The following is a 12,032-nucleotide window of genomic DNA, read 5'->3' on the forward strand; positions in this document are numbered from 1 at the left end:
TAAAACCCACCTTCGAAATGGAAGCCACGCAGCTCGAAGTCGCCTGGGTGAATGGGGAGGAGCCGAAATGCCGACTTAATGTCGCATTTACCCATAAGGGCTCCCACCCCACACTCCCTAACCATGGCCACGGCCGCATCAAAGGATGCGTACCGGACCGAACAAAGCTCGTCAGGAATGAAGTCATTCACTGACTCCCCTTTTGGAAAAGACAAATGGTGAATCAACCTAAATTCACCACTCGCCTTTTTGGGGACCACACCTAAGGGGGACACACGAAGATTCGGAAAGGGCGGCTCCGGGAAGGGCCCAAGGACCCTGCCCTCAGCCACCTCCTTTCGAATCTTAGCCCGTACAATGTCCTCATGTCCGACAACCGACCTGAGGTTGTCGGACATGAAGGCCCTCCTAACACCCACATAAGGGATCCTAAATCCCTCGGAGAAGCCCCTCAAGAGCAACTCGGCTCTCGGGCAAGGGTGGTAGTCGAACAACCAACCCTCGAGCACAGATACATTAATTGGGCTGGGCCCCTTTTCCCCCAGCCGGTGGGGGAGGTTTTCCTGGACCCCCGCCCTTCTTCTCCGCCCCTTTCTTGGGGCGGGGACAGACTGAAGCTGCATGGGACCCCCCACAATTCCCGCAGGCATGCTTGTACTTACAAAAGGGACGAAAACACGCCCCTTTTGCAGAAAACTCATGACAAGCGGGCGAGGCCCCCTTGCCAGCCACACCAGGAGTCGCCTTGGCCGGCGAAGCCGCGCCAGGCTCCTCCTCCATGAAGTGCCCACTATCCGTGCGCTCACACCCTTCCTTCCCAGACATATGCGTGGCCCGGAACCACAGGTCCGGGACCACCATATCCCATGGCAAGTTAGGCTCCACCGACATCCTCATACGGAAACCCTTATCATAATGGCGCCAGATGGTGCCCTTATATTCGAAATGGGCCCGGGCAATCAAGTCGATATACTTAAACATGGCAGAGGCCATAGCCGGCTGCCTTTGGATCACCACAGACCCATAGGTAAGAAAAGCATACAGCCAGGAGCTGAAGCATTTCGTTACCTTGGTCTTCTTTGTTTTCTCCCCCGGGACAATCTCCTTCTCCTGCTTGGGAACCTCTCGGTTCAAAAGCGAAAAAAGATCCACGTATTCACCCCGCCAAATAGCCTCCTTGACCGACGGGTGAAGGTGGCATCCCAGAGGGGTGGACGGCAGCCCGCACGGTATGGCCCCCGCTTTGATACAAGCGAACGGGTCCCATATCGAGTTGGCCGCCACACCAAAAACTCCCGCCCCGTGAGGATAAGGGAAAACCGGGAGCGGGGGCATGACAGGAGGGGCCGGGGGAACCCACCCCCCTGTACCTGGCACCGCAGGTGTCCCCGCAGGGCCCGTCCCGGACAGCGGGGCAGCACCGGCCGCCTGCGGCCCCAGAGGAGGAACCGGCGGGGCCCAAACCTGCCCGCAGGTGCCCGCGGAGGCCCCCAAAAAGCTGGACCCACTCCCGACCCCCGCCGGGGGAAAACCCGGGGCGGGGGGAGGAAGAAAGGACAGTGATGTAGTGTGTGGTGCAGCCTCACCTGCCCCGTACGGGGTTGATGACATCCACGGGGGGCCCAATGCTGCAGGGCCCGGGAAAGCCGCCATAGGCCCTGCCGGGGCCTGTCGTCCAAACGGAGCCATCTGCCCAGCCTGGGCCGCCGCCGGATCTCTCCCCAACGCCGCGGGTACTGGATCGCTGGACGCTCCGGGGACCGCACCGCTCTTCCACTGCTCGAGCTCGTCGAGCCTCTCCAACACCCTGGCCCAAGACATAGCAGGAGAAAGATCAGGTTGAGGGGCAGGAGGCAACGAGACCCCCCCCCCTGTTCAGGGACCACCCCCGCAGTCCCCTCCCTACTGGCCCGAGCCCGGGCAGAAGGCCTAAGGGCCCTCCTGGGGCGCGCCGCTGGCGGGGCCATAGGAGCAGTGGCAGGCCTCTTCTTAGGAGCCATCACAGGTTTTCCCCTAGAATGCAATGAGCCACCAAAACAACCTAGGACCGAAGCCCCTGAACGAGTGGCAGGCACAAATCCCCCACCGCAGGGCCCTACCTAGGGCCTGGTTCCAGAAAAAAAAGGGGGGGGAAGCCCCTGCTACCCCCTCGACCCCTTTATTGTATTATAATATTTATAATTATATTTATATTGATACAGTATTTATTATTATTTATTGTATTATATTGCTATTGGCAAGCCTCCCTGCGCAGGCAGGCCTTAAAGGCCTGCAATCCGGCCTCCCAAACAACAACCGCCCAAGACCGGGGGCCCAGACCGAACACCCCCCACCGCACCCTCCTCCCAGCCGGGAGGAGGTTACCAGTCCCCCTCGGGCCCGAGGGGGATCGCTGAAGACAGCTCCAAGTGGAGAGGAGTAAGGCCACGACGTCGTCTTGAAGCAGGAAAAGTTTTCAATTAGCAATAATCGCGCCTCGGATAAACCTCGTTGGCTACGATACACAGCACTTTTCGCCCCCTCGGTAGGCCACAAAATGGCGGCCGCAACACGAGGGAGACCCAAAATGGCGGCCGAGCAGCACCAAACAAGTGTCTGCTCAGGCACCAGGTCCGGGCGAAAAGGCTGTCTTCCCGGCCTGCTGTCCCTTAAATAGGGCCAGCAGGCCCCGCCCGGACCCGACGTCATGCCCAGCCACGTGGGCAGGGCATTCTCGGCCGAAATCTCGCCTCGCGAGATTTCGGCCGAAAACAAGATGGTGGCCGCCATCGGAAGGGTCCGAGTCTGCCCGGCCCTTCCGCAACATCGTCATGGGGCCGGTAAGTCAGCCGGCGTTATTCTGTTAATAAATTATATAGTCAGGATTTCCCAACTTTTCAACTTTATATTCATAATTTTAAAGCCTGATGACCATTAATATGATCTGCCTAATCACCTGGGGGGGGGGAGCATGGCTAAGTGATCATGTGACTAGGTAGCCATGTCCAACTTACCAGAATATCTCCGAGACCACCTTCTGCCGCACGAATCCCAATGACCGGTTCGGTCCCACAGAGTTGGCCTTCTCCAGGTCCTGTCGATGAAACAATGTCATCTGTCACGACCCAGGGAAAGAGCCTTCTCTGTTGTGGCCCTGATCCTCTGGAATCAACTCCCCCCCAAGATTAGGATTGCCCCCACCCTCCTTGCCTTTCGCAAACTCCTCAAAACCCACCTCTGCCGTCAGGCATGGGGAAATTGACTCCCCCGGGCCGTTTCCCATTTTATGCAAGGTTTGTCTGAGATGTATGATTGTTTTTTATACTCAGGGTTTTAAATTGCTTTTTATTGTTGGGTTTGTACCATGTTTTGTGTTGTGAGCCGCTCCTAGTCTCCGGAGAGGGGTGGTATACAAATTGAATAAATCTAATCTAATCTAATCTAACTTGATGTTGCTCACATCAAGGGTTGCCTTGCTGGCCTCTAGTTGCCCTTCCCCTTCCAGCTACTCCTTATCTGCATGCCTAGGCTCCTTAGGGCCTCAACAGGAAGCAGTTGTTGGAGGTAAGCAGGCACCATGAGCAAGAGTTAGCCAAACAGCGGTTTCAGTTCAAATTGGAACTAACAAGAAAGAGGCCCAGCAGAAGCACCTCACTGGGAATTATAAGCATAGGCTTTCCAAGCAGAGGGAAGATCTGAGAAAGTGCAAGACCAGGTAATGGCACCTGGAGGCTCAGTGGACTGAGGTGGTCAGCCAGTTCTAGACCATGATGCAGTACCACTGGAATGACGCCCTCCAGCTCTTCGCCACCAGCAATGCTTCCCTCCAGCCTTCACCCAAAACTTCGCACCAGGAGGCTAAAGCAGAGCCGAAGTCAAAATTTCTGAGCCCCTCCGACCCACACAAATTGCAATATTGTAGTAATGTATTAATCAGTGTTCAAATAGAGGGATAATATGTATGTAGATGTTAGGTTTTTATTTTTTTCAATGCACTTTTTAAAGGTCGTTTGTTTTTGTATTTTTTCTTCATTTGTTTATACTTTTTTTAACGTGAGAGTTTTGTAATTTTTTTTGAATAAAAATAAAAATAGAAAAAAGATTTACTGCCTGTTAACTATTTTGTTTTAGGTGATAAGTAAGTCTACGGAGAGGGGCGGCATGCAAATCTAATAAATAAGTAAGTAAGTAAGTAAGTAAGGAAGTAAGGAAGGAAGGAAGGAAGGAAGGAAGGAAGGAAAGAAAGAAAGAAGTAAGTAAGTAAGTAAAGAAAGAAAGAAAGAAAGAAAGAAAGAAGTAAGTAAGTAAGTAAGTAAATAAATAAATAAATTTTTACACGACAGATTATATTACATAATATTAATATTTTAGATTTATACTTACACACATAACTGTTCTGCCAACTAACATCATCATAGTTGTGTGATATATTTTTTTATAATAAAGATTCCTTGTTATGCTGGTATTTTATCTTATCCATTTGATTTTACTTTTATGTTATATTTTTTCAAATTTCGCTAGTCACTGACTGTATAAATAGTATTACATTTCACGTAAACTGTTTCTTGGTGTCATAGTTTAATAGGCATGTAAAGTAAGCATGTATAGCTCAGGATTGCATTCTAACTTACCTCACTACTCGTTTACTTCTTCCCGTGCTGCATTGGAGCACACACTTTGCATACACAATGCCCCAAATTCTAAATTTCATTTTTAAAAAACCCTGAAAACCAGATGGCAACCACATGCACAGTGCCAAAAACTTGGCTTCTGCGCATGCTTAGAAGGAAAAAAATTCAAAAAAAGATGGTAGTGCCCACGGACTGGCAGTGACCAAATCAGAACCGTGACATCATTGTGACAACACCAGTTGGTCACTACCAGTTCAGACAAACCAATCCAAACTGGGAGGAACTCATCCCTGGCATAGATATATGAATGATGAGTCTGTAATGGTTAATTGTAAATCCCTGAGTAAATTTCTATGGAAATAGGTCTTTTACTTAGAAGCCAAATATTATTTATAACTCTGTTATTACAATACACATTTCATAACACTGAAGGCAGAAGTAAATATTGCTGTCTTCTTTGCTCTTATATAAAAGAGTTCCTGAAACGAAGTTACCTCAGTTGGTTCTTAATTTCAGGGTAGTTTTGGAATGATTTATTATTTACAATGCCTACTTTTTTGTTCTTAGTTTTTTCATTTCTCATTCAGCCAGCTTTTCAAATAACAGGTAAAATTTCTTCAATTATTTAAATTATTTTAAAATATATGTATTTAGTTTCAATTATTTAAATATTCAATCATTTAATTTATTTGTTTTCTGTCATAGACAGAACTGACTGTGACAAAACTGTCTTCAGGTTTTTTTTGCATTTTTCCCTCAGCACAAATGTATGGAAGCATTTTCTATGATTACAGATTGTATCTAATAATGTTTTAGAAATTAAGGTTATAAATGTTTTTTTTTTAATTATACCTTTTTTAAAAAAATCTTTTTTCTACTGGTTGCTATATTTTAACCAATTCTAATAATAGAAAATGTTAAATTAAAATAAATGAAATCTGAGATAAAATAGAATTATTTAAGTATTTAAAATGTATAGAAGGTGGAAAGCACAGAAATAATATAAATAGTATAGGATAAAAGTAGAATAGTATAACACTGTATAGCATAAAACTATACATTCTTTTGGGGAAAATGATATGTACATCTATCTATCTCCACAGCATGAATGTGGTTACTCTATATTTATTATAATCATTTGGTTCATTTTATAGACAGTGAAACCTTTTTGATATACAATGAAAATCTTGATCTTTGCCTAAAACTTCAAGAATCTAATTCCTTGTCCCTCGAGACCTGCAACAAGTATAGCGACAAGCAAAATTTTAAGTGGTTTTCTGAGGATCAGTTATTGAATATGGCAGCGAGGTTATGTCTGAGTGTACCTCAAACAACAAACATGATTCCAGTTACACTGTCACCATGCAATAAAACCCTTAATGTACAAAAATGGAAATGCAGAAATGACACACTTGCACACGTTGCAAACCAAGATCTGTTTTTAACTGCTGTTAATGTACGTGAGAATGGGGTTATATTAACAGCAACCCCCACCCTAAAGAGTGTTTGGAAGATCTACGGAACAAAGAAAAGCTTATGTGACCAGAAATATGAAGGTAAATATCCGAACATTAATCCTTCCTGAATTTGCTTACCTAATTTATCTCCCTCTTTGAATTTCTTTACATGAAAATTGAAAAAAATTGGAATCTAAAGGTATAATTTCAAATTATATTACTATCTAGTTGTCCTTTAACATATTAGGGTTGTTGTCTTTTATATCATCTGAGGAAAAATGGAATGTTCAGGTAGTCTTTAATGTATGGGCACAATTGAGCCCCAATTTTCTTTCGCTAAGCAGGGCAGTTGTTAAATGAGTTTTCCTCCATTTTATGACCTTTCCTGCCATAGAATCATTGTAGTTGCCAAGTTAGTAACATGATTATTAAGAGAATCTGGCTTTCCCATTGATTTGGTAAGAAGATGATCATATGACACTGGGACACTACAATCATCATAAATATGAACCAACTGCCAAGCATCAAAATTTTGCTCACATTACCATGGGGATTCTGCAATAGTCATGTGTATGAAAACTTTATTCAGTCCCCTTGTAACTTTGAATGGTCATTAAATGAATAGATATTTAAATGATGCATGATTACTATATTCTAAGATATAAATTCTGAAAATGTTTAAACATGGTTAAATGTATTGTACACAAACTGACTGTACGCATTCCTCAGAACTAAACCTGAGGTAGCATTTCTACTCTCATATTAATATTTTTAAATCTAAGGTAAATATGTTTTCTTTTTTCATAGCTCTATTTACTATACAAGGAAATGCCCATGGAGCACCATGCATGTTTCCTTTCAAGTATATGGATAAATGGCATGCTGAATGCATAATTAATGATGATGAACACCAACGACCTTGGTGTGGAACAACTTCAGATGTGGACAAACACTCTTTATCTGGATATTGTCCCATAAAAGGTAAACTCTTATTTAACCACCCAATTTGGATAGTCTGCAAGAAAACAGCCAAGCTCAAACAGAACCAAAGATGCATCACTGTATCTTTTAGCCTAGCTTGAAAAGATGAAAAAAATATTATACCTTATACCTCCAATTTAAAAAAGAGGTAAGGAAGTAGTTTTTAATAAATTACTAATAGGAAATTTGCTGAATAAGCCTAACGTATGTATGACTGACTGTGGTTTTAGAAGTGTTGGTTTTAGAAGTGCTAGTTCCTCTTCCACTTCCTATTCTATGAGCTAGCAAACCAGAACAAACAAATGAACAAACCACCCAGTGGAAAACTCTTAAAACAATCAGAGAAAATTCATTTGTAAAGGGCAAGGGGTTGTCATACTAGTTTCATCCTAGCAAACCATGGTTGCTTGCCTTTCTCTTCCAGGCATGAGAATAATACTGATAGTGGAGTTCATGTGGAAACATAGAGGTCCTCTTAAAGGATGTGATGAAGATAAATTAATTATGCAGAACTGGCTCTTTTGCCCTCTAAATGCATGACGGCTGCTATCTTCATGTCCACTCATAGAATGACTCAGGTTGAGCCTCATTATTATTTTTTGTTTTAGGTATTTGCAGTAACATTATTGTACACATTATGATGAAGACACATAAAAACCTCTGAGGGAGTTGAGTGGCTCAAAAATATTAAAATCAAATAAAATCAAAATAATAAAAGAAATGAAATGAAATGAAATGAAACAAAAGCCAGTTGAATATAATTAAATTGTGTTAATCTCACAAATGCAGCCTGGATCCATTTATTGCAGAAAAATCTATCAGAAAGAATTATCTTAATAGTTTTGCGAAGTGTGAGTAAAGTGGGTGATGACTTGGGGGCATAATGAGAGGCTACCACAAGAAGAATACCTATGGATCCCTAAGCCATTTACCTGTTTACTGGATCCGTGTCCCTCTTGGCTGGTTTCGGCCAGTCGAGGGGTGACACGGAGCTGGGTCCAGGAGATTGTCAACGCCTCCTTGGGGAGGGGGTCCTTTCCGCCACTTTATAAGGAGGCGGTTGTGCGCCCCCTCCTCAAGAAGCCTTCCCTGGACCCAGCCGTGCTTAATAACTACCGTCCAGTCTCCAACCTTCCCTTCATGGGGAAGGTTGTCGAGAAGGTGGTGGCACTTCAACTCCAGCGGTCCTTGGATGAAGCCGATTATCTAGGTCCTCAGCAGTCTGGATTCAGGCCCGGCTACAGCACGGAAACTGCTTTGGTCGCGTTGATGGATGATCTCTGGCGGGCCCGGGACAGGGGCTTGTCCTCTGTCCTGGTGCTCCTTGACCTCTCAGCGGCTTTCGATACCATCGACCATGGTATCCTTCTGCGCCGGCTGGAGGGGTTGGGAGTGGGAGGCACTGTTCTTCAGTGGTTCTCCTCCTACCTCTCCGGTCGGTCGCAGTCGGTGTTAGTGGGGGGTCAGAGGTCGACCCCGAGGTTTCTCCCTTGTGGGGTGCCTCAGGGGTCGGTCCTCTCCCCCCTGCTATTTAATATCTACATGAAACCGCTGGGTGAGATCATCCAAGGGCATGGGGTGAGGTATCATCAATATGCCGATGATACCCAGTTGTACATCTCCACCCCATGTCCAGTCAACGAAGCAGTGGAAGTGATGTGCCGGTGCCTGGAGGCTGTTGGGGCCTGGATGGGTGTCAACAAACTCAAACTCAACCCAGACAAGACGGAGTGGCTGTGGGTCTTGCCTCCCAAGGACAATTCTATCTGTCCGTCCATTACCCTGGGGGGGGAATTATTGACCCCCTCAGAGAGGGTCCGCAACTTGGGCGTCCTCCTCGATCCACAGCTCACATTAGAAAAACACCTTTCAGCTGTGGCGAGGGGGGCGTTTGCCCAGGTTCGCCTGGTGCGCCAGTTGCAGCCCTATTTGGACCGGGAGTCATTGCTCACAGTCACTCATGCCCTCATCACCTCGAGGCTCGACTACTGTAACGCTCTCTACATGGGGCTACCTTTGAAAAGTGTTCGGAAACTTCAGATCGTGCAGAATGCAGCTGCGAGAGCAATTATGGGCTTCTCCAAGTATGCCCATATCACTCCAACACTCCGCAGTCTGCATTGGCTGCCGATCAGTTTCCGGTCACAATTCAAAGTGTTGGTTATGACCTATAAAGCCCTTCATGGCACCGGACCAGAATATCTTCGGGACCGCCTCCTGCCGCACGAATCCCAGCGACCGGTTAGGTCCCACAGAGTTGGCCTTCTCCGGGTCCCGTCGACTAAACAATGTCGTCTGGCGGGACCCAGGGGAAGAGCCTTCTCTGTGGGGGCCCCGACCCTCTGGAACCAGCTCCCCCCTGAGATTAGGATTGCCCCCACCCTCCCTGCCTTTCGTAAACTCCTTAAGACCCACCTTTGCCGTCAGGCATGGGGGAACTAAAACACCTCCCCCTTGCCCATGTTGTTTTGTTGATTGATTGACTGTGTGCCTGTTTTTTATATATACTGTTTTTTTTATGAGATTATTAATTTCAATTGGAATCTGGATGGGTGGGCATTGGATTTGGTATTGTGTACTGTACTGTTTTTTATTATTGTTGTGAGCCGCCCCGAGTTTGCGGAGAGGGGCGGCATATAAATCCAATAAACCTAAACCTAAACCTAAACCTAAACCTATATGTAGGCTTTCAAGGTGTATGTACAGGATAGGCACATTCTTGCTAAGAGAGATTTTAAACAAAACTACTGTATATGGGTCCCAAGCAATGTAAGACTTGAAAGTTAAAAACAGCTCCCTAGATTGGTCCAGAAGTATTTTGGAAATCAATATAGGATTCTCAGTGTAATAAGGTCAAGGCTATTTCAACCAATTGCTATCAACCATTTATACAGAAAGCCCCATACAACCATGTTGCATTAGTTTCAATGTGTCCCATTATGTTTTCCCCCCCAAAAGACAACAAGACTTCTCATCCAAGGACCTTATTTAGTTCTGAAGCTTCTTGAACTAAAGAAGCTTCTTGAATGAGAAGGGAAATGTTTTCAAATTAAAAACCAATAAAGTCCAATTGCCGTTTAGAAAAAGTACTTTGGTGCAATCAAAACCTGGATGATTGAGATCATTATTGAGTTTTACAGTGGAACCTCGACATACGAGCAGCTCTACTTACGAGCTACTCGAGATAAGAGCTGGGAGGGGAGCGACATTTTTGTTCGCCTCCCGAGCTCACATTCGGGATACGAGCGCCAAGGAGCTGTCTCCTGAAGCCGAACGCTAACTTCCGCGTTCGGCTTCAGGAGACAGCTGCGAAGCGGCGCGGGTGTTTTAAAACGTCGCAGCCGGCCTGGGGGGCTCGGGGGCTTGCCCCCGAGCCCCCCAGGCTGGCTGCGACGTTTTAAAACACCCGCGCCGCTTCGCAGCTGTCTCCTGAAGCCGAACGCTAACTTCCGCGTTCGGCGGCAGCGGGTTTTTTTTGTTGTTGCACGGATTAATTGACTTTACATTGTTTCCTATGGGAAACAATGTTTCGTCATACGAGCGTTCCGACTTACGAGCCTCCTTCCGGAACCAATTAGTCTCGTAAGTCGGGGTTCTACTGTATGTCTTGAAGGAGAATATCTAAATCTATGCTTGGCTTTACTCCTAATATAGATGTATAGAGGTCTCTGTTATCCAGTGAAGTTATGTGGCAATGTTGTTTAGAAGTGGCGAGTTGATTTACTTCACCAAGTGGCTTGCCATTTGCAAAGCACCACTCAAAATTTTCAGATTACCAATTGCCATTGCACCACTTGCCATGTGCAAAGTACCACTCAACTTTCAGATTACTTGTTCAATTTTTGGCAATTCTTATTAACTAAAACTATGCAATGAAAAATAATGCAATGAAAATATAAATACTTTGCTACTTGCTATTTGGACTTTATTACTAGTGAGCTGACTCTACTTTTCATAATGCTTACAGATAAAAGTGATACCTTTTTCTGGACTAAAAATCACTGGACAGGAGATTTCTACCAGATCAATTCCGACTCAGCTCTAACATGGGATGAAGCAAGAAAAAGCTGTCAGCAACAAAATTCAGAATTATTGACCATCAACGGATTACATGAACAAGCATATTTGACAGGTATCACATAACAAAACATTTATTAAAAGGCCTCTAAAGGCATTTCTGATAAGAAATATGTTCTCATCTGCAATGTTAAAAGTTTCATATAAGAAATATCAGTTTTCCTCTAGAGAAATTATCTTCTCAAAAATATTTGATGCTTTGAATTATCCACTTTCAAGGAACAAGCATTTTGACATAATTGAACTTGGATTCCAAAGATATTTATTTATTTATTTGTTTGTTTGTTTGTTTGTTTGTTTGTTTGTTTGTTTGTTTGTTTATTTATTTATTTATTTATTTATTTATTTATTTATTTATTTATTTGGTTAGTTAGTTAGTTAGTTAGTTAGTTAGTTAGTTAGTTAGTTAGTTAGTTAGTTAGTTAGTTAGTCAGTTATAGATTTATTAGATTTGTATGCTGCTCCTCTCCCCAGATGGACATTTATCAGATTGATTTAAAATTAATACATTAATATCAATAGAAGAAAATACTCGTAGGTCAGGTTGAATTGTTGAGTTCTTGGTGTCCTCTGACCTTGATTGTTTGCTTGAAGATGTTTCATTACCTAACTAGACAACATCCTCATTGTGCTGTTTTCTCCCTGTTCTTTAATTAAAATATTGTGTCCTGCTTAATTATGTGATGGTAATGTCTCCTTGCCTCGGTGTAATATAGATGAAGAGAATGTGTTCTGATTTTTTGTTTTTTTTCTTAGCTTTTTAATTGTCACTTTTGAATAGCATGTAAATGTAGTTACCTTCATGTGTCTATATCAATAAGATTTACATACCATTCAAAAATGGTAATTAAAAAGCTAAGAAGGGAAAAAAATCAGAATATACCCCCTTCATCCACCTAACACCCAA

The 12,032-nt window shown here is 44.2% G+C and overlaps 1 protein-coding gene and 1 pseudogene across 1 annotated transcript in view; one reads left to right on the plus strand and one right to left on the minus strand.

Moving 5' to 3' along the window:
• Positions 1 to 2,438: 2,438 nt before the first annotated feature.
• LOC139155041 (U4 spliceosomal RNA) lies at positions 2,439 to 2,516 on the minus strand (annotated as a pseudogene).
• A 2,626-nt stretch (positions 2,517 to 5,142) lies between these two features.
• Positions 5,143 to 12,032, plus strand: part of LOC139152989 (macrophage mannose receptor 1-like) — a 67,056-nt gene continuing 60,166 nt past the window's right edge. The window contains exons 1-4 of the mRNA XM_070726473.1: positions 5,143 to 5,216; positions 5,765 to 6,166; positions 6,875 to 7,048; positions 11,016 to 11,180. Of these exons, the coding sequence (XP_070582574.1) occupies positions 5,156 to 5,216; positions 5,765 to 6,166; positions 6,875 to 7,048; positions 11,016 to 11,180 (802 nt within the window). The 5' untranslated portion in view covers positions 5,143 to 5,155. The remainder of the gene's footprint in view (positions 5,217 to 5,764; positions 6,167 to 6,874; positions 7,049 to 11,015; positions 11,181 to 12,032) is intronic.

The sequence above is a fragment of the Erythrolamprus reginae genome, chromosome Z (assembly GCF_031021105.1).
Source record: "Erythrolamprus reginae isolate rEryReg1 chromosome Z, rEryReg1.hap1, whole genome shotgun sequence".
NCBI classification, from domain to species: Eukaryota; Metazoa; Chordata; class Lepidosauria; order Squamata; family Dipsadidae; genus Erythrolamprus; species Erythrolamprus reginae.